General features: G+C 40.1%; 1 protein-coding gene across 1 annotated transcript in view; it reads right to left on the reverse strand.

Annotated features, from left to right (window-relative positions):
* Positions 1-22938, reverse strand: part of LOC309557993 (uncharacterized protein) — a gene marked incomplete at both ends in the record, with an annotated part of 120458 nt that extends 97520 nt beyond the window's left edge. The window contains one exon of the mRNA XM_082260901.1: positions 22842-22938. Coding sequence (XP_082117027.1) covers positions 22842-22938 — 97 coding nt within the window. The remainder of the gene's footprint in view (positions 1-22841) is intronic.
* Positions 22939-24399: the final 1461 nt, after the last annotated feature.

The raw sequence follows: 24399 nt of genomic DNA on the forward strand, positions 1-24399 counted from the left end.
GAGGGCCTCGTGTGATTTGTACCCATATGCGTTTTCTTATGTGTTTTTTTTTTACATTTCTTTGCAGCCTCTTCTGCTCTTTGCCACCACCACCACCACCACCACCACCACCACCACTGTGTTTGTGCCATTAGGTAAGTGTTTGGAGGGCCTCGTGTGATTTGTACCCCTATGAGTTTTCTTATGTGTATTTTTTGTACATTTCTTTGCAGCCTCTTCTGCTCTTTGCCACCACCACCACCACCACCACCACCACCACCACTGTGTTTGTGCCATTAGGTAAGTGTTTGGAGGGCCTCGTGTGATTTGTACCCCTATGAGTTTTCTTATGTGTATTTTTTGTACATTTCTTTGCAGCCTCTTCTGCTCTTTGCCACCACCACCACCACCACTGTGTTTGTGCCATTAGGTAAGTGTTTGGAGGGCCTCGTGTGATTTGTACCCCTATGCGTTTTCTTATGTGTATTTTTTGTACATTTCTTTGCAGCCTCTTCTGCTCTTTGCCACCACCACCACCACCACCACCACCACCACCACCACTGTGTTTGTGCCATTAGGTAAGTGTTTGGAGGGCCTCGTGTGATTTGTACCCCTATGCGTTTTCTTATGTGTTTTTTTTGTACATTTCTTTGCAACCTCTTCTGCTTTTTTTGCCACCACCACCACCACCACCGTGTTTGTGCCATTAGGTAAGTGTTTGGAGGGCCTCGTGTGATTTGTACCCATATGCGTTTTCTTATGTGTTTTTTTTTTTTCCTTTTCTTTGCAGCCTCTTCTGCTCTTTGCCCACTACTACCACCACCACCACGACCAAGTCTGTTTGTGCCATTAGGTAAGTGTGTTCTGTAACTGTTCACTAATTATACTGTATATGAAGAGCAATCTGCAAATCCTGTTTTTTCTGTTTTCTCTTTTGTCATTTCAGATTTAGGAGTTTGGGGCTCTTTGCTGCTGCTGGACAGCCAGATTCTCTGCCCACCTCGTGCTCCCATGGCCCCACCCACTGGAAGGATGAGAAGGGCCAGGGGGGCCAGGGGGGCCAGGGGGGCCAGGGGGGCCAGGGGGGCCAGGGGGGGCAGGGGGGGCAGGGGGGGCAGGGTGGGCAGATCGTCTGGCTCTGGTGTGAGGGAGGCTCCAGCTGTATCCATGAGGGAGTCCACCATCCCCATCCCGGAGGAGGAAGCCGGGGGAGGTGTTAACACACCAAGTGGACAAGCTGGCTCTTCTGACAGTAGTCCTGGAGCGGGTCCGTCCACCAGAGTCAGCTTGTCCACATTACCCCGGCTTCCCCGTTTCACCCACAATCAGTGCTGTGCCCTGGTCCACGCCTATATGGCCAGATATCAGGCGATACATGGGACCAGGGCCGCGTCTTACTCAGTAACAGAGAAGAACAGATTGTGGGATGAAATCCGGGATGCTGTAAATGCACTGGGTGAAGCACCTCGCCACCGTGACAGTGTGCGGAAGAAGGTCACCGACATCTGTGCGTCCGTTCGGAAGAAGCTAATTGCATGGGCTGCGGAGGGTCTTTATGACCGTCAAGGTCGGCTGGATGAACGTGCACGAAGTTCTCTCTGGGATTATCAATTACCTTTCTTGAACATCATAGGACCCGATACCATCTTTACCAGAGAGGACTTAGATTCGGATGCTTTGCACCGAGGTAGGATATTATCTTGGATGTCAATTGTGTGAGTTGTTTGGAAAAGATTAACTACTATCCTATGTGTGACATTAAGAGAATGTGATACTTGCCCTTCCAATTGTCCTTTTTTTGTTTTCCCCAACCTGCAATTTGTTCATCTGTAGCACGGATCTCAGCCCCTCCACAGCCCATGCAGCTTGGCGAACCAGACGGACTCACAGGTGTTGACATCAGTGCTGACCCTCCTCCTGGTAGGTCCAATATCATACTGTGCCAAACAATGTAGATGTTTTTTTTTTTCCAAGATAGCTCATATTGCTATGTCCTTTACAGAAGATCCGCAGCAGGGAACACACCCAGTGCAGCTAGGCCTGGAGGAAGGTGTTGGTATGTCTAGTCAAATAATGTTTTTTTGAATCTTATTAACCCCATTAACACACATGTTTTTTCTTAGGAAAGAGTGTTGCCTTTTAGATGTTTACCCTGCAAAACACAGTTGACAGCATTAATGGGTGCCGTCATTAGTAGGCAGACCAAGCCTTCTTAACCTTTGGGAGGGTTTAGCAAGTGTCCTATGAGCCCAGGAAAGCACTTTTGAATGTTTGGCCTCAATGCTTCATTCATGAAGCTAGGAGGGCAATCTGGCCATAATCATTACTGACTAAGGTTATGTACTAAACATGTTTTTTTTTTTTTGTTTTTAAAAGAACATCAGGCCCCTCTTGAGGTTGCAGCTGGAGTTGGATCAGGAGCTGGCGACGATTCTGCATCCAGTGCTGTGGTATGTGATATAAGGGAACAAGGTGCACATGTAACATTTCAATGGTAGCATTGATTTTGGACTAGATGTGGCTTACATTGTGTGTGTTAAATTAGTGCTATGACATTCTGACGATGCACCAGCACAACAAGAGTTCTATCTTGAACATCAGGGAATTATGTTATAATTTGGTGTGCCACTAATGTTCCAAAAACATCCAGGATCTTTAAAGTCCGGCCCGTCTTTGATTTTCCAGGTCCAAATTCATGGGTATCGTTTGGTTGGGTTGTCCTGTAGCCGATTGATGGCAAGATTTTAGACAACATACGTAGATGTATAAAGTCATTGGTGTAGTAACAGATTTACCAAAAGCATAAACAACCTACCACACCAGGGTTAATTGGGAACACCTTCATGTTGAATCTTTTTTGCCTTTGTCATATTAGTCACACCAATATAATATGTACCCATTATCAGAAGTGTTGCTAGCTTGGATAATCTTACAATGAACAAGTACTCATTAGAAGCACATCAAACTTTTCAACGTTCTGCTTGGGGTGTTAAGTTGTCAAACTAATCTGAAATATTTAGTCATGATGTTTGATAATGATTTGGTCTATTTCTTCTGCTTTCAGGTAGCCTTAGATGCAGAGGGATTGTCACCTACCCAACTTCGTCCATCTATGCTGGATGTAGCCGAGAGGCTGCTTGATGAGTATCAGGTCCAAAATGAGTTAAGGAGGCGTACTCAGCAATCTACTGAGGCAGTACGTCTGCTCGGGCTCATACAGGAATCTGTAGCAACAATGGTACAGGTTCACCAGGATATGTTACAGGTTCAACAGGATATGCGTAACAGCTTGGTAAGTTTAGCAGACCAGCATCAACGGGATCGGCAAAGTGTTGACACTCAGGTGCTGGCCACACGCCAATGCCTGTTTGGATCTGAAGATGCCCCATTGGCAGAGCCCTCCCAAACATCTCACTCACCTGCCACTGCAGGTTGTGGTAGTGGGAGGGTAATGCCAGTGTTGGCCACTTGTCAGGCAGCTGGGGATGGGACAATTCCTCCTGTAGCCACTCCTAGCACTTCACACTCCGTTCGGACTCCCACACCCCTCAATGAGCAATCCTCCTGCACAACCTCAATGCGCACTGGTTCCACAGTACCCCTTCCACCTGACTACATTCCCTCCACACCTTTATCACTTCACTCCTCCCCAGGCCGTTCTTCTTTTTTGTCACCAATGCGACATGTCGTTTGCCCCCGCACCGTGGACCACAACAAACAATCAACCACCACTCCCCACACATCTTCACAACCCTTGCACCACCAGCAGCATCAAATAGCCTTGGAGCAGCAACGATCCCATCTCATGGTAATGGCACACGTTGCCCAAATGCTTAGGCTGACCCCAGAGCAGATGACACTATTGGCCGAACATCTTCTGTCTGGGACATTTCCAACGTTCAACACCCTGCATCATCAGCAGCCTCAGACAGAAGATATGATCCTAATGGGCCACTTGAGCACAACTCTACAGTTAACCCCAGACCAGATGGAACTCTTGGCACACCATTTGATGGCAGGAAACTTAACAATGCTCACCACACTGCTTCAGGCACGACCACCAACTTGATTTTTTGTTTTTTTGTTTAATTTGGTTTAGTTTTGTTAATGATTTACATTGGCCAATTTTTTGGGCCATTTTTTTTTTTAATTTGAGGGTGGCACAATATGATTTATTATAGTGCTTCTTTTGGGGATGAAATAAAATTTTATGCAAAATGATTAGTTTGTGTTTGCTCTTTGGTTTTTTAGGAGTGTTGGTGGCCAAGTAATGGCCCTGGTTAATGTAGGCATTTATACACACGTGCTTCTCTATCTCCAAACATATGATTTCATGTAAATTTAGATAACTCAATGTTCACATAACGACCCAAGAAAAGGTCTCCCTTCAAATGTAGCTTCAAAACAAGTCTCAAGGCTAACATAAACCAAAGCCAACATACTAACAATTACAGACCACACCACTCAAGTAAACAAATACAACACAAAAGACATTCGATGTGTACACCAAAAAGAAAACTTGGGTAATAAAATAAATGTTTTAATAACACATGTGGGTGTCTACCAACTGTAGCGTACAAAAAATATATTACAATATATAATAGAATGAACTAAATTGCCAATGTAACATTTGTGTTGCAAAGAGCAACATACTTAAATTTAATTTAGATAAACATTTTAAACATTTTTTATGTTTTGACATCATTTTTTGGAAGGTTTTCACAAAAACAATTCTTTTTTGTAAACATTTGTGGTTTTTTCCGTTGCCATAAAAACAACAAGGCTTATTTGTAAACATTTTTGGTTTAGTTTGTTACCAAAAACAACAAGGCTTTTTTGTAAACATTTGTGGTTTTGTCCGTTGCCAGAAAAACAACAAGGCTTTTTTGTAAACATTTGTGGTTTTGTCCGTTGCCAGAAAAACAACAAGGCTTTTTTGTAAACATTTGTGGTTTTGTCCGTTGCCAGAAAAACAACAAGGCTTTTTTGTAAACATTTGTGGTTTTGTCCGTTGCCATAAAAACAACAAGGCTTTTTTGTAAACATTTGTGGTTTTGTCCGTTGCCAGAAAAACAACAAGGCTTTTTTGTAAACATTTGTGGTTTTGTCGGTTGCCAGAAAAACAACAAGGCTTTTTTGTAAACATTTGTGGTTTTGTCGGTTGCCAGAAAAACAACAAGGCTTTTTTGTAAACATTTGTGGTTTTGTCCGTTGCCATAAAAACAACAAGGCTTTTTTGTAAACATTTGTGGTTTTGTCCGTTGCCAGAAAAACAACAAGGCTTTTTTGTAAACATTTGTGGTTTTGTCCGTTGCCATAAAAACAACAAGGCTTTTTTGTAAACATTTGTGGTTTTGTCCGTTGCCATAAAAACAACAAGGCTTTTTTGTAAACATTTGTGGTTTTGTCCGTTGCCAGAAAAACAACAAGGCTTTTTTGTAAACATTTGTGGTTTTGTCCGTTGCCATAAAAACAACAAGGCTTTTTTGTAAACATTTGTGGTTTTGTCCGTTGCCAGAAAAACAACAAGGCTTTTTTGTAAACATTTGTGGTTTTGTCCGTTGCCAGAAAAACAACAAGGCTTTTTTGTAAACATTTGTGGTTTTGTCCGTTGCCAGAAAAACAACAAGGCTTTTTTGTAAACATTTGTGGTTTTGTCCGTTGCCATAAAAACAACAAGGCTTTTTTGTAAACATTTGTGGTTTTGTCCGTTGCCAGAAAAACAACAAGGCTTTTTTGTAAACATTTGTGGTTTTGTCCGTTGCCAGAAAAACAACAAGGCTTTTTTGTAAACATTTGTGGTTTTGTCCGTTGCCAGAAAAACAACAAGGCTTTTTTGTAAACATTTGTGGTTTTGTCCGTTGCCAGAAAAACAACAAGGCTTTTTTGTAAACATTTGTGGTTTTGTCCGTTGCCAGAAAAACAACAAGGCTTTTTTGTAAACATTTTTTTTTTGGTTGCCAAAAACAAGGCTTTTTTTTTTTTTTTGTTTTTTTGGGTCCCAAAAAAAGGGTATTTTTTATAAATTTTTATATTTTTTTTGGTGGCCAAAAACAAGGCTTTTTTTTTTTTTTTGTTTTTTTGGGTCCCAAAAAAAGGGTATTTTTTATAAATTTTTATATTTTTTTTGGTGGCCAAAAACAAGGCTTTTTTTTTTTTTTTGTTTTTTTGGGTCCCAAAAAAAGGGTTTTTTTTATAAATTTTTATATTTTTTTTGGTGGCCAAAAACAAGGCTTTTTTTTTTTTTTTGTTTTTTTGGGTCCCAAAAAAAGGGTTTTTTTATAAACTGTTTTTGATTTTTTTGTTAGATTTTTGTTTATAATGGGCAACAATTACAAATGTGACATTTCTTTGTGTTGCAACGTGCAACATAAGTAAACAAACAAAAAAAAAAAAATACTAGGATCTTTTTAAAGGTGTGACATTCCTAACGAATGGCTCCTTAGGGTCTGGATCCACGCCACAAAGGTGTTCCAAATAGAGAATTCGGTCTCCGCACCACCTCATATAATCCAGGAGGACCTCGTAGGTGAGGTGGGTGTGCCCTGGGTAGAAAAAAACATGACAATTAGTTTTCGGCAAAATGATCCAAACAAGGATTGTAATTAATGTGCCTCAACAAATATGCTTAGGAGTCTATTGGTTGGCTTTTATCAACACTCTGAAGCAAATATGCTAAATTGCTGTTGTAAACCTTAAACTCAAACTTTCACAGCAAATTGTTCAAAAGGTTACATAAGATGGCTTGGAATGTTAGTAGCAGTTCCACCAAAGCTAAGTAAAATGCTTTTCTGCATGTAAACACAAGCAATCATTTTGAAGAATGTAAGGTGTTTTGGGTTCAATTGGTCAACACGATACATGTGCACACATTTATCTCTATCACCATTGGAATCTGTGGAGCGTTCTCTCTCCCTCTTACTGTCTATAGATTGAACCTGACACATAGTAGAGACTCACCCTTAGGAATTTTGAGGGCCAGTTCTGGACGGAGCAGATGTGTCTGCTCCCCTGATCTCCTTTCCGCCATCCCAGCTGTGTTAAGAGAGAAGAAAAAGTTTATCAACAAATGGACTCACGCTAACTGTAGGTTACGCAGTCATGAAAACGCTCTAACACCCACTCATTACCCCTCCACATTTCCCTGAAAGTTTTATTTAGACATTGATATGGTGGTGATGCAGATTTGTACAGTGCAAGCGTCATTCTTCTGGGTGAAGCTTGTAGCGTTAAGGATACGTACTCCCTGCTTTTGTGCTGATTGTGTTTTTCTGATGTTTTTGGTGCCTCAGCCCTGCCTGTTCTAAGTGTTGGAAACATATCATTTTGGGAGGGCTGCGGAAAACTAATCAGGTTAGACTTACACTCTCTAGGTTTTTGGGGACAAGAGAAATAACAATCCTCCTTTTTACATGGCCCCTGTACACACCTCTAGGCACCTCCCTCCTGTTGTTTGACCCCACAGCAGGCAGCTTGCTATGGAGGCACATGAGATGAAGCCAAGCACCCTGTGCCTGTTCAGGCACTAGGCTGTGAGCCAGCCTTGCCCCCCTCCCTTCCAATGGTCTCAATGATTAGGAGTGACAGCATCAGGAGGCAATATTGGCATGCTGTCACCTCAGTTAAGGAGGAGGGGGAGTCTGTTCCAGACAAGTATTAGTGCAAAAATTTGGACCGTAAAAAATGGTCCCAGTAAGTCTTAGGGGGAATATGCACACCTATCACTTGGAATACTAATGCATAGAATGCATTCACATAAAGAACCCGCTGCCTTTAGAACAACTTGAAGCCTGAGCGGGGACATACACAGTTAGCATTTCTCCACTTACTAAGTAGACACATTACTGGAAAAGCACACAACTTACCATCATCAGGTTTTTTTGGGGCCCCTGAAGTGGATGGCGTGGCTGGCTCTGGAGAAACTGCACAAAAAGAACACAAATTGTGAACTGGAATGTGGTACATTACCGAGGAAGAGTATTTATGAAAGATTGACAAACACACATTTTCAGTGTTGACTAAATCAGGACATGATTAAATTACAATGTCCCCAAAAAATTTACAAGTACAAAGCACACCATTTCCAATGTAGAGAAACTAACACCAATTTAGAATAGGGTGGCTTGAGATAACTTACAAAAGATAACATGTCCTGTAATGCTCCCCAAAACCACCTTTCAAACATGAAGGTTAAGCAAGAGTGTTTCATGACCAACCTTCCTGTCACATATAGCAAAACTACACTTGCTTTGACTCCAACTTAGATTATCCTAGATACACATCATCCTAGCACACACAATTCATGTGAGAATCTAATTTTAGGTACTTACAGACTAGTTCAGGGGAGCCTGGAGTGGGGGAGGATGGGGGAGACCCTACATGGGGGGATGGTGTCCCTTCATGGGGGGATGGCGTTGTATCTCCTAGAAACACAAAGACACAAATACAATCCTTGAACAAAAGCTATTTGATAAAGGCACACAGAAAGTAGTCTGGAAACATTGAAGGTAGTAGTTACAGTGGACTGGGTAAGCAGTGGCCCCTCTTCCCCAGTCCTCCACAACAAACATCCTCAATGTCAGCTGCTACAAAACTCCAATGTCAAAATATATATATTACAGCCCTTATATTTACCAGGACACATTGAACACACAAACACATGTAGAATACTTACTTCCCCTTTGAGGAGAGCCCAGGTCCTCATCCGAGTCGGACCAATTGGCCTCTTCTTGGCCAACAGTTTGTTCCTGGCCCGGATCCAGGCGACTTGGCCCTGCCTGAGGCTCCTCTCTTGCTGAAGTTACATCAACCACAAAAGAAAACAAAACAAACAATCATTCCTCCAAGTTCGACCTAATACACAACACACCAGCACATCCACATTACTTACAGGGGGCCTGAGAAGGCTGAGCCTCCACATCCTGATCACTGGTTTCTAAAATCAAAGAAAAACATTATATATTATTTATGGACACAAATAGGCAGTAACCTCTCATCATGCTAGCACCATACTCAATGCCCCTACAATTCAGAACATAGAAGTGCACTTACACCAATGAGATGCATTGACCATGTTTTAAAACAGGAGGGCACCATGCAAATTAAGCGGGCGCCTAAGGCCTCGCACCTACAGGGGCCTTGCGGCCAGTGGCGGAGCACCAACATTTCGAAGGGCGCAGTCAGGGAAATCTCCCAAGTAAAAGATTGCTTTCAATCCTCGGATCAAAAAGTTGCAGCAGTGTGCTGCAGTCCCTTCACTGCGTCTGCCAGGTGTCTGTTGTCCGCTGACACTTACTCCTCCTTCTCTGCCTGGGGATTGGCCGTCTGATCATGTTATCCTAAGATGTGGAGGAATCGGTAGGTGTGTACTTGCACCAGTAGGAAGTGACTGGCCGGTCAACTCACTCTGCTATCATCAGTTGTTGCTCTGGGAGGAGAGCTCCGCCCTGGACCCGGAACATACAGGTAACCAGGCCCAGACTTGATATTTTGCAGGCTGGTCATAGATTTGTTGTGTCCACTATGCAAAGTGGTTGAGTAGCCCCAGGGAAGTTGGAAGAGTCTGAAAATGGTTGGTGGAGGAGGAGGAGAAGAAGGCCCTGGGTGGCTGGGGGACAAGGAGAGGGCCCCTGGGGCTTTTCTAGAGGAGGAAAGATCCACAATGACGCCAGAGTCAATTGCCAAGGAAGAGAGTGGAGCTGAGCAAGTCCTGCCTATCTGACATGAAAGCCAAACATGGTGTAGATGGAGCCCTTTGCCCTACACAATGACAGCACCAGAGGTGGAAGGTGAGTGGTAGCGGGTCTTTGACATTATAGAGCATATGGACTCTGTCCATTATTGGTAGTTTTGTTTGGAGTTGTCCTTTAGATGTTTAACTGTGTTGCTTTTGACCCGAGCTGTGAGGGACTGAGGTATGACAGCCCACTATGCTGAGACTTATAGTGCCCTAGAATGTTGAGGACTGAGGAATCCTTAGTCCCTAACAGAGGGCACTACAAGTCTTAGCATAGCAGGCAGTATTTCCTCATTCCCCTACAGAGAGGATTACAAGTCCAAGCAGGTAGCCTTCTGCAGTGGGACTTGTTGTGCCCTTGACTGTGGTGGACTGAGGAAGGGAAGTGTAAGAGGGTCTCTGTAAGCTCAGATGTATGGGGGAGCTTTGGGGAACACAGAGTTCCCTTTTACACCAGAGTCCCCAGCTTCCCCCCTCAAATAATGGTTCCCAAACTCTCCTTATATCAGAGTCTTCACACTTCCCTCTTACAGTGTAGTAAGTCTGGAGACTCCGATGTAAAGGGGGCTCTGTAAAATGTGATTAGAGATTAGAAATTTCTAACATTTTTATTTTCTACTTACGATCCACAATTTTCAGCTGCTCAAATGGCTCGCTGCCTCTGATTGCGTATTGGAGTGTGGCCGTCCTCCTCCTCCCCTTCTTCACCAAAAGCACAAGAGGGTGCCGTCCGTCCGCTTTGGCTAGAAGCAGAAGAAAAAAAAAAAACATAAAAAATACGAATGTACATAGTAGTATTAAAGGTTGTGAAGAGACACTTGATGGAGGTAGGAAAGGTAGGAGCGAGAGGGAGGGGGGGGGGGGGGTGTTGGTATTAGTGTTGTTGCATAGCTAAACACATGTCCACCTACCCAAAAAATTGTAACCTATCTGGTCACATGTAATGTATATTTTTACTTACCGGAGATTTGCTCCACAGCCTTTAGCAGGAGCCTGGGTGAGCGCCTTTTGGCATCACTCCAGGCCCGCTGCAGATCCACTATCTCAGGCAGAAACTGAAATCTCCGCTGCAGCCTCATCCGGAGACGACACATCATCTTGTGCTTTTGGTGAAGATGCGTATATACATTATCATACCCCCAGAGGAGGAGGAGCTGTGGAAAGAGCAGTGTATGTTTGAGTCCAAGTATGTCCAAAATAGTACAGTCTTCAAATAACATGCTAGGTCGTCTTTGAGATATTGTAGAACAAAGAATTCCATTTCTGGTGATACATATACATCGATGTCCAAATCTACCTCCATGACATAGGTTGCCCCACACTGGTGATTTCCTCTACATGATATAGCCATTTTCTCAATTGGCCTTTCATGACACACCCAGGGCCGCCATCAGGGGGGGACAGGCAGTCACTGTATTTACAACCTTATTGCTGTCCATTTAGCAGGGTGCAAGTAACTTTACACACATGTAGCATAGGTATCAACTTTTGTCACCATGTTAAAAGGACAGCAGTATGGGTAGCATTACAGTGACTGTTATTAGTCCAGGCTCACTAAACTAGCCAATGCTTGGAAAAGCAAGCCATGCAGATTGCTTTTCAGGTCCCTTTTAACACGAGCTGTCTGATTGGGTGTGGCTGTTAATTTTTGACGCAGACCTGATAAGCCCCTCAATTCTCCTTTATGGAGTGTTATATGTAAATGGGATTGCTTCATTTGAGATGCAGATTTAAACTGTGTATGGCCAGGCTGAAGGTACCCAAGTTGATTGGTCGATCACCTGGAGGACAACGTACAACCAGTCTGTCAGATTTTACACACACTTATCGCTAGCATCTCTTGTAGCCACTAGCAATAATCACTGTGTTTTCCTGGCAGGGGCAGCACCAGGAGAACACAATGGCTCCGCAGGAGGGTTTCCCCTGTCTGTGTTGATGGTGGAATCAAGGCAAAATGTTTTTCCTGCAAGCCACGGGACAAACAAAGATAGTTTTTTAATGAATCCATGATTTTGCCAAAATGGAAAAAAAAAGATGTTTGCTTTGTATATTCTTAAGTTTGCTACATAACTAGAACATGTAACAGTGTTATATCATTGCAGGAGATTTCCCTTCACTTCCTGTCTTGGTGTCACCAGGACAGGAAGTGAGGGAATCTCCCGTGGGGATACAGCCAGCAATTCTTTCCTTTTATATATACTATGGACATTATAAGGCAACAATTGCAAGCTATTTCCCCACAGTGATATTCCCCTCACTTCCTGTCTTGGTGACACTAAGACAGGAAGTGAGGGAAAATCTCATGCAATGATATCACCCTACTAGAAATTGTAGTTCCGTCTAAAAAGTATACATAAAGTAAGCACTTGGTTTCCAAAGTGGCAAAATTATGGAGGAGTTAAAACCCCATAGTGTGATCGGGTAATCTGACGGTGTGTTCCTACACTCCTCAATGTGTCTGTTCATTAAGCTGTGCTGAATTATCCTTGATTCACAATTCCTGCAAGAGTTGCACATGGTATGTGGGAGATGCAAATTTAAGGTGGCATAATTATCCACACAATCACACATAATCCTTTTTAAAGGTCCCCAGCAGAATTTGATGGCATAGTGGTTCACAGCAGTGCCATCAGATTCCAGTTAGATCTGTAAATTAACAAAGCAATGTGATCTGGGGGTGTATTTAACTTGCAATGGACACCCCCATTCATTATCATATGGCAGTGTGAGATGGGTGTGTTGGGAATGTGATCCATTGAGACAAGTGATTATACACTCATGTGTTTCTTTTAGAGGTGATTTGTTCAAGGCAATCCTTTGAAGACATGACCATTCCAGATTTTTGTGATCACTGATTCCATCTCAGGTGAACCAATTAGCTGCTGTGTGCAGATCCAGCTTATGATGGTAAGAGTGTCAGACAAGACAAACGGGGCCGAGCTTGCAGTGTGTATGGATGTATGTAAGGCAATAATTTTTGGCATTATGCATTTAGGGAATATAATGTTTCTAATCTTGCATATATGAAAAGGGTCAATACATTTGTCTTTATCTAGATAGATTCCAAAGCGTCAGAGCAATCTGTCACAGATAATTGGGTTTCATTTTGTGTAAAAGTTGAAACGAATCAAATCTATCTATATACAGGCATAGCCCACTTTAAGTACACAATGGGACCAGGGCATGTATGGAAACTGAAAATGTACTTAAAGTGAAGCAATCCCTTTTTTCTTTTCTCGATGCATGAAAATACACCAGCTCCATTGTAAATTTTGGCCACATTGACATAGCCTTACTCCCAAACCATGTGGGAGCATGTTAAGGGGATCCAGGACTATGACATGATAGATTACCTAGGCAAGCTGGCCAGCCACAAAATGGATATGGTGTAGTCCTGGGTACCTGGGTACCCTGTCGTTGCTCCCTAAGTTTGTTATCCCTGTCACTTATGGTTTGTGAGCAGTGTCATGGCAAGCTGAACAAGCTGTGTCCTTACTCACGATTGTATATAAAGTGAGTGTACTTAAAGCAGGGTATGCCTATCTATATCTATATAGAAAGTTCAGAGATGTGAACCTGTTCCCTATTATATACACTAATATATGGTATATAACATATTCTATAATGTATCTAATGTATATATATTGTATATAATATATACATAGTATATATATTGTCTAATATATATATTTTGTATAATATATATTTTTTAGATACACATACATACATCTATATATATATATACACATATAATATATATACATACATATATATATATATATATATATATACATACACACATATAATATAATATAATATATATATATATATATATATATATATATATATATACATATAATATAATATAAATATATATATATACATATAATATAATATATATATATATATATACATATAATATAATATATATATATATATATACATATAATATATATATATATATATATACATATAATATATATATATATATACATATAATATATATATATATATATATATATATATATATACATATAATATATATATATATATACATATAATATATATATATATATATATATACATATAATATATATATATATATATATATATATATATATACATATAATATATATATATATATATATATATACATATAATATATATATATATATATATATATACATATAATATATATATATATATATATATATATATATACATATAATATATATATATATATATATACATATAATATATATATATATATATATATATACATATAATATATATATATATATATATATATACATATAATATATATATATATATATACATACATATAATATATATATATATATATACATATAATATATATATATATATATACATATAATATATATATATATATATACATATAATATATATATATATATATATATATACATATAATATATATATATATATATATATATATATACATATAATATATATATATATATATATATACATATAATATATATATATATATATATATATATACATATAATATATATATATATATATATACATATAATATATATATATATATACATATAATATATATATATATACATATACATATAATATATATATATATATATATATATATATATATATATATATATATATATATATATATATATATATATATATATATATATATACATATATACACATATATATATATATACACACATACATATATATATATATATATATATAGGGAACAGGTTCACATCTAGGAAGTTTCTATAACAGGAAGCTTCTAGATCACGTCTAATAGGCAGAAAGTGCATGCGCAGATCAGCAGACCAAAAGTTTCTTGCACACCCGCTAGATAAGCGACCCACCCAGCCACCATCCCCCATCCCCCATCCCGCACCCTGCACACTCACACCCCCTCCTTACCTTACACACAAATGCCACGATTTCGGCTGTAAACAGTGCAGGAGCCATGATGCACACTTACGACAGGGCCTGGACAATTTCCGGAAACGTGTGCACGCACCAAAAGTTTCGTTTCCGGTTTCATGTATAAATGTGAGAACGCGGTTTTGTATATTCGCGAATTCGCGAATAGTGAACATACACAACCATTAAGCAGATTTAACTTAGAAAAAGAAATACAAATACATACATTTGTGGACACCAGAAAACTTTATTTAGACACATGAAGACATTTTAAAAAAAAAATTGGAAACATGCTGTTTATTACATTTGTATTTTTCAAACCAAAACAACCTTTGTACAACATTTAGACCATATACATCAACAAAGAGCCCATAATCAACAGATGCATGTGCAGATTGACAGAATTATGTTAACAGCAATAAATACTTACAGAGAGTCAACACACAACACAGCCAAATCTCACCTCCATAAATAACAAAGGGCCAAAAATGTTACCCATAAAACATGTGACACACAAATATATTGGACCTCTTCGTAGGTCAAATCTTTCCTGATGTCTGAGTGAGCTATATATAATCCAAGCAAACACACCCAGAATGGTAACGCCCAGTCCAAAAATTAACTGTGTGTATCCTGTGTGTTTTGGAGCATGCTCAGTTGCCAAAACAAGGGAAATAGAAATGAGGAATAGAAATGTATGTAGGTGTGTATAGTATATGTGAATTGAAAAAATTCTCTCTTGAAGTTTGCTAGTCATTATTTAGAATGTTTAGATACAGGAATACATACATATATATACAATTACGTGAGAGAGAGAGAAATATATATTTAGGGAAACAATTGAAACACACCTTTTGGGATTTGAGAAGTGAGATTGTGACGATTGACCAGATATGTAAGCCAACAATCTGACTCATCACTCATGAACATCCCTAAATTTGGCGTGGCAATTATATCAGGCGTTCTTATGTGCATTTTGGCTGGCGTTTTCACAGGCGTTTTGACATGCATTTTTTGGGCAGGCATTGTTATATGAAATCACCTACAAAAGCCCCAAAAACAGACCACAAACACGTACATGTGAACGTAGCCCGTTTGGGGGCGTTTGAGGGGGATTTGTCCAGCTCAAGGATCAGCTCCCAAAACAGGCAAAAAATCCAATCCTATTCAGTTCAATGGCCCCTGTTCCCATGTGAGCATTTTGACGGCATGAGGAAAACACCCAACGCTCACTGAGAAATAGCACAATGATTAGGGAGTCTGCCTTCCTGCTGTAGGTTTGTAAGTTCGAATCCGGAAGGTGCCCTCTGTATGGGCAACACTTGGATATCTCCAATCCTCCAAATGTTGACATCATTAATTTTGTTCATGTTTGAAAAAGGCATGTGTATCAGCAAACTTTTAATCCAAAGACATGAACAAAATACAAAAGATGCCCCATAAAGTCAATATGTAGCAATATTGTGAGCTAAAGCTCTATTTGTTTGTTGGGCATACTTTGCTAATTAGCCAAGTATAAGGGATATATATATATATACCTTCAGTTAAATGTGTAGTAAAATGCTAACACTTGGCCATACCCATATGGAAGAAAAGGTAGTATTTGCAATATATTTCTAAAAACATTCTTTGGAAACACATAAAATATTGTCAAAATTGTGACATTTCCTTGATATGTGTGAAATGCTAATAATCTTTCTTTGAAATATGTTTTACATCTATTTTTTTTCTATCTGACGACCAATTCCCCAATGTAATATTTTGTGGGTTTTTTCAGAGAATGTGGAGGTTCTATATAAACACTGTAGATTTGACTGCTATGATTTCGGAGTTAGCAGGAAAGGTGTATGGAATGTGATGGTGTTTACTAAAGGATCCCTTGTTGGAAGTGTGCATGTTTTTCCAATTCCGCCGGTTTTTGCCATTTTCTATGGGCGAGACAGCGGATTTGCAAGCGGTATTCAAAAAAAAATTGACCCAAAATCGCGCTGGCGAAATTTTTTGAGCCAATTTGACGTTGCGCATGCGCACATTCGCGAGTTCGCAGCTCGCGGCTGGAGGAGCTGTTTAACCTTTCCACACTTTCGCAGATATCTCTCTTTCTAAGTCAGTTTTTGAGATTTTTTAAACGCAAGTCATCTCCAAATTGACTTCCACACCTTCCACAGTGATTTGGGATTTTTGGGGGTACAGGGGAAAATTTGGCTAAACTTTAGTCGAGCTTTTAGCTGGCGTGGTTTTAAGTCGCGCTCTGACCATATTGCATCTTAATGAATCTCACACTAGGCGCTATTTTCCGCCCGCCGTTCTTTGAATGCCAATTTCAGACTTAAATAATCGCCGCTTCGCAAAATCACGCCGAAACGCCAATTCGCCGTACTATGAATCAGGCCCATAGTTACATAGTGAGGTTGAAAAAAGACACCAGTCCATCCAGTTCAACCTATGATGTGTGTGTTTGCTGCTAACCGTACATTGTATACCCCTGTATGTTGTACATTGTATACCCCTGTATGTTGTGGTCTTTAAGGTGCCCATCTGATAGTTTTTTGAAACTGTCAATGCTCCCTTTGCGGAAGAGAATTCCACATCCTTACTGCTCTCACAGTGAAGAACCCCCTGCGTATTTTAAGGTTAAACCGCCTTTCCTCTAGTTTTAGTGAGTGGCCACGTGTTTTATTGTATTTTCTTTCTCTGAATAGGTTTTTCCATATGCTAGGGTTGCCAGTACAGTATTTGTACATTGATATCATATCCCCCCTCAATCATCTCTTCTCCAGAGAGAATAAGTTCAGTGCTTGTAGTCTTTCCTCATAGCTGATGTCCTCCATTCCTCTAATTATTTTTGTTGCCCTTCTCTGGACTTTCTCCAGTTCCAGCACATCCTTCCTGAGGACCGGTGCCCAGAACTGGACAGCATACTCCAGATGTGGCCAGATCAGAGTCTTGTAGAGTGGGAGAATAATCTCTTTATTTCTGGAGTGAATCCCCTTTTTTATACATCCCAGTATTCTGTTGGCTTTGCTTGCAGCGGCTTGGCATTGCATGCCACTGCCAAGCCTGTTGTCTACCAGTACCCCCAGGTCCTTTTCCATCCTAGACTCATCCAGAGGTTCCCCCCCTAGTGAGTAGCTTGCTTTCTGGTTTCTGGCACCCAGGTGCATTACTTTACATTTTTCAACATTAAACCTCATCTGCCATGTCGTTGCCCACCCCGTTATTTTGTTCAGGTCCGCTTGTAAGGTTTCCACATCCTGCCCAGAAGATATTGGCATGCTTAGTTTAGTATCATCCGCAAATACTGAGATTGTACTAGATATCCCCTCCTCTAGATCATTTATGAATAAATTAAACAGGATTGGCCCCAGGACGGAACCCTGGGGGACTCCGCTTTCCACACCCGCCCAATCTGAGTACTCCCCATTAATCACCACCCTTTGCAACCTCCCCTGGAGCTAGTTCTCTATCCAGGTACTCACCTTATACTTATATTTCAGTACAGTGTTCAGCTCCCCCCAGCCCCAGCCTGGCTGCTTGCAGCTGGGCTGGACACTGTACCTATTCCACCTGGGTGCACTAAAAAGGCCAGAAGAGATGCGCTGCAGCTGGACACCCGCATATTCAACCCCCAGCCTGTGACTGAACCGTGAAAGGAAAAGCAGCAAATTGATGAGCTCTACACTCTTTCCTTCTCTCACCATGTTTCTATCACCCACGCTCCTTTTTTTTTTTTTTAAATCAAACAACAGTCTTTATTGAATAAAAAGGGCATTAAACATTAGACCAAGTAACATGAGTGCTTACAGAAGAAAAAATGAAAAACAAATAACAGTACATAGAATACAACATTGTACCAGCTTACTCCAGTGGTATATCAGCAGTAGTGGGGAATGAAAACTATGTCTAAGACTCAAAACCAGTCCGCTAGTTATTCGGAGCCATGCCAGACTCCGGTGGAAAAAGTAAAAGGAAAAAACACGAGAGTCCATAGCCGCAGGGGGCTTCAAGGTGCTTCGATTGGCTCCAAACCGTGGATATAAAACCCACGCTCCTTTTACTATAAATTAAAACTCCATTTAATGGCGAAGTCATGAATACAGAGCTTAACCACTTAAGGACCAGAAAGGTTTTATCCCCTTAATGACAATGCCATTTTTTGCGATTTAACTGATAATTCCGCAGTCGTGCAACGCTGTACATAAATAAAATTGACATCTTTTTTTCCCCACAAATAGAGCTTTTTTTTTGGTGTTATTTGATCACCTCTGCAATTTTTATTTTTTGCGCTATAAACAAAAAAAGAGCGACAATTCTGAAAAAAAAAAAAAAAACAATATTATTTACTTTTTGCTATAAAACATTCCCAATAAAAACAATGAAAAAAATATATTTTTTTTATCATTTTAGGCCAATATGTATTCTGCTACAATTTTTTGGTAAAAAAAATCCCAGTAACTGTATATTGATTGGTTTGCACAAACGTTATAGCGTCTACAATCTAGGGGAAAGATTTATGTCATTTTTATTTATTTTTTTACTAGTAATGGCGGCAATCAGAGATTTTTAGCGGGACATTGCGGCAGACAGATTGGAGACCTAACTGACATTTTTGACACTTTTGGGGGGACCAGTGATATTACTACAGTAATCAGTATATAGAAACAAAAGTGGACAGCGCTCATAAATAATATAATAATCCCCTTATAGAATATATATGAAAATAAGTTTATACAACCATATAAATGTATCGTTATATATAAACACCAGTTTGTGCTTAAATAAATAAAGTGACTGTGCACAACATATATAAAAAAACAATTGTGCTTATAAATACTATAAATATTATAAAGTGACTGTGCACAACGTGAATATAAACGTTGATAATTGTTAATAAATATGTGCAAATGATAATATTTGGGGAAAAAATGACACTATAAATAATCACTCTGTAGAGGGCGCGGTGGGGACTGCAATTCACTTCTCCTATTTACCGCTCGTATGGATCATTGGTGGTGGGGGTCACAGCATATAGATGGTAAAAGCAACTCTAGTTTCCACACAGTTGAGCCGGCATTTGCTAACCCAAATGTAAGTGACTACTTTTTCTTAATAAAACGATTTATTGAATACTACGCTATGAGCCTCCCTGCATCTTTTATCATCTATATGCTGTGACCCCCCATCACCAACGATCCATATGAGTGGTAAATAGGAGAAGTGAATTGCAGCCCCCACCGCGCTCTCTACAGAGTGATACAGCGGAGCCTCCCCTAGGAGAAATACCCCCCTTTCCAGAGGAGGACCCTTGATGCACCCTACTAGCTAGAGGGACCCTAGAGCATATCCACAGGAACCATTTACCTTCGCTAGACCCCAAGGGGTCATCTGGTAAGTGGGCTGTATTTTGGGTGAAGGATATCCCACACCAGAATACCCAATGGATCCCCACTGGTTTACTGAGCACAACCAGCACCATACATATTACTTCAGAAGATTTGCACTATAGAATCACTTTATTGGACTTTATATATAGTGTCGTTTTTTGCACAATAGATTATCATTTGCACATATTTATTAACAATTATCAACGTTTATATATTAACATTGTGCACAGTCACTTTATAATATTTATAGTATTTATAAGCACAATTGTTTTTTTATATATACTGTGCACAGTCACTTTATTTATTTAAGCACAAACTGGTGTTTATATATACTGATACATTTATATGGTTATATATACTTATTTTCATATATATTCCATAAGGGGATTATTATATTATTTATGAGCGCTGTCCACTTTTGTTTCTATATATGTCTTCAACTACATGTTGTTTGGATTAGCAGCTCATAAGCACTTTTTTATTGATTTAGTCATTTGTTTATATATCCAATTTTGATTTGATGTAATTTCCCCAAAATTCTACATTAGTGATTCAAGGAAGATCTTTGGCGCAACTACCTGAGTGACCAACACTCTCCTTTTTTTCTTACTACAGTAATTAATGCTAAAAATATGCACTGCTACTGTACTAATGATACTGGCAGAGAAGGGGTTAACACCAGGGGCGATCAAATGGGTAAATGTGTGCCTAGGGGGTGCTTTCTAACTGTGTGGGGGTTGTACTCACTGGGTGAATACAGATACATGTGTTCCTATATAGGAGGAACCCAGGATCCCTGTGTTCATCACTCACAGAACAGCAGTCTGCCGTGTTTACATCGGCAGAACTCCGTTCTGTCTCCATGGGGAGTAATCGCGGATGGCCGGCGGACATTGTGGCTGCAGTACCCGCTGATTGGCTCCCCTCTCTAGCCTCCGGCGGCGCGCGCGTGCCCACACTAACTACTACGAGAAGCGACGTATGTGCACGTTGTTTCGTGTAACAGAGCAGTAAAACTACGGCAGGTGGTCGGCAAGTGGTTAACGTGACTTTAAAGGTTAACCGCTTGCCGACCGCCGCAAGTAGATATACTGCGGCGCTCAGCCCCTCACAGGCAAAGTGACGTATATATACGTCACTAGCCTGTGAGGCTCTGGGGAGCGAGCGCGCGTCACGGACCCCCCCGCGCGATCGTCGGGGGAGAGGGAGAAAGGCAGGCAGCTTGTGTAAACAAGCTGCCTGTCATTTTCCCCTGTGTAGAAAAACTGATCATACGGTTCTACTATGCAGGACCGTTGATCAGTGTTCCTACAGCTCAAGCCACAGCCAATCACAGTTAGAATCACACCCCTAGGGACATACACAGCCCCTCCCTCTCAAATAAAGTTAACCCCTTCACTGCCAGTGTAATTTTACAGTAACAGTGCATATATATAGCACTGATTACTGTAGAAATGTCACTGGTAACCCCAAAAGTGTCAAGTGTCAAGGGTCCGATCTGTCCGCCCCAATGTCGCAGTACCGCAAAAAAAATCGCAGATCGCCGCCATTACGCATTAAAAAAAAACAACAAAAATGACAAAAATCTTTCCCTTTGTTAGTAAACACGATAACTTTTGCGCAAACCAATCAAAATACGGTTTTTGCGATTTTTTTTTTTTACCAAACATATCTAGCATAAAACAAATTGGCTGAAAATGTTAAAAAATTTTGATTTTTACTTTTTTTTTGGGGGGAATTTCATATAAAAAAATGTGAAAAATATTGTTATTTTTGCAAAATTGACGCTCTTTTTTTGTTTATAGCGTGTGATCAAAAAATCGCAGAGGTGATCAAATACCACCAAAAGAAAGCTCTGTTTGTGGGAAAAAAAGGACATCAAATTCGTTTAGGTACAGCGTCGCACGACCGCGCAATTGTCCGTTAAAGTCACGCAGTGCCGAATCGCAAAATACCCCCTGGTCTTTTAGCAGCCAAATCCTCCGGGGCTTAAGTGGTTAATATTAAAATTATAAACTTGTCATACTTACCTGCACTTTGCAGTGGTTTTACACAGAGCAGGCCCGATCCTCCTCTTTTCATGTCCCCCACTGGTACTCCTGGCTCCTCCTCTTCAGCCAGTTCCCCTATAAGCAAGCCGCTTGCTCTGGGGGCACTGGTGCATGCTCGCTTTGCAGCTCCCCTCTATGCCTCAATAAGACATACAAAGCCACAGCCCAGCTCTATCCCCCACACTCTTCTCATTGGCTCGCTAGCTGTGATTGACAGTATCAGGAACCAATGACACCCACTGCTGTGCCAGCCAATGAGGAATGAGAGACACGGGAGAAGCTTAGCACTACTGCACATTGCTGGATCGAGAGGGATCTCAGGTGAGTATTGGGGGGGGATGCTGTACACAGAAGGTTTTTTTACTTTCATGCATAGAAGGCATGAAGGAAAAAAAATTTGAGCTTTAAAACCACTTTAATTAATTTATGTCCTTTATATCTTCCTGGAGTCCAGCTTTAAATAAGTTGGCCTTTTGTTGGTCAAAGTTAGTAACATCCGTTGAAGGACAGCTAATACTTTCAGTGTCACTGAATTGCATGCAGCCAACATTCACAAACATGCAATTTTCAAACCTACCTTTTAAGAGGAAGATGACATGGACCTAGGAGCTTTGCCACAGCGCTAAAATACTAAGAATGGTATCTAAGGTATAATGTCAGATCCCCTGTAATGTTTTGATTCTCTGTATGGAAAATATACAGAATGTACTATTCAATGAAAAACAAGTCTAAAATTACCTTGAGATTCGGGATCCATGTTGAGGACGTATGGGGGAGGTTGAAGAGAGATATCCATGACAGGATTTTTTGGGGTTGTGTGTTGCTGTGAAGTCATAGTTACAGGGCTGTAGATTCTGTTAAAAATAATTATTGATTAGTCATTTAGAGCATGTTACACAATATTGGAACAAAACAGCTTAGAACTTAAAAGGAAAAGCTAAATAAATCAGGTAAAAAAAAGTAGCATAGTTTGCCAGGTTGAAAATAATACCCATGAATTTAAAAATAATAAATAAAATAAAAAATAAAACCTCAATAAACAGAACCCTATACCTACAACTGATCCAGAGGAAGGAAAAAAAAAACCCTTATAAAGCATGGTCCATTTAGCTCCAACAGGGGAAAAAAAATATTCCTGCTGCAATTAGATATTCTCTGTGAGATATTTAGTGGGGTTTGCTCAAGGTGTAGTGCTTTCCAGAGAGATCAGACCAGTCAGAAAATACAGTTTCAGGGCTTAAATGCCCGCTTTTCTTTAAAGGAAAAGTAAATGAAATTTTTACCCTCACAGAGGTTGTTCAGCATTCCTCTTCAAATGCTAAATAATATCACTGATGCTTCCTCCAGACTCCTGGCTCTTGCAGCGCTGCTGTTCTGCCCTCAGGTTAAGGCCCTTCTCTATTGCTTCAGGCCACCTCACAGCACAACTGTGCTCAAGTGCAAACTCAGCATCTCTCTTGTAGCTCCCTGTTGCACGGGCCCACTCCCTGACCTCTGGGCAGGGGACCTCATGTCTCCTGGTTGGAGTGCTAAACTACAGACAGCCCCTTAACTATAAAGGCTGTGCAAACCTGAACACACAGCCTGAGGGTTGCCAGTAAAAACTGGACCCAGGCTTAGAGACTTCATCTCTTCCAAGACTCTTTAAAGTCTCTGGACTCCAGAAACCAATCCAGGAGTTACAAAACCCAGAGAAAAGTAAAAAGCCAACTTTCTCTATTCAGAACTGAGATTCTGGAGCCCTATAGCCTGCATCTATGAGAACCTGTGTGATCTTCAATCCTACTATAACAGTGGCAGGGCCTATCACTTTCACACCTGGCCCAACAATCTCTGGTGTTATTACTTATAAATGTTGATATCCACTTATATCCTTTTCATTGAGGAATGCATCCAGTATTACACTCACATATACAAAGATGAACACAGCAGATCAATATGTATAATGATGTCTGATGGCAGAGGCTTAAGCTGGATACACACTATCGAACTTTTGTGGTTAGATTTCCTTCAGATTTACCTTTTCTATGTAGTGGAAGGGCCTGCCAGATTGCATACAAATTGAAAGTTTTTAGGTTTGACCTCATATTATATGGTTTTGGTAAATCTAAAGGAAAAAGTCTTCAGAAAATCTTATAGTGTATATGGCCCATTAGGGAATCCTCCAATGGAATGGAACTATAAAGAAGAGGAAAATATTAAACCACTGCCCAAGCACAGTAAGTAGGGAAGGAACTCAGAAAGTGATGAAAGAATAGGTATTTCACTCACAAAAACAGTAGGAGTATATGGAATC

This window comes from Pelophylax lessonae (genome assembly GCF_965119305.1).
Source record: "Pelophylax lessonae genome assembly, chromosome: 6".
Classification (NCBI taxonomy): domain Eukaryota; kingdom Metazoa; phylum Chordata; class Amphibia; order Anura; family Ranidae; genus Pelophylax; species Pelophylax lessonae.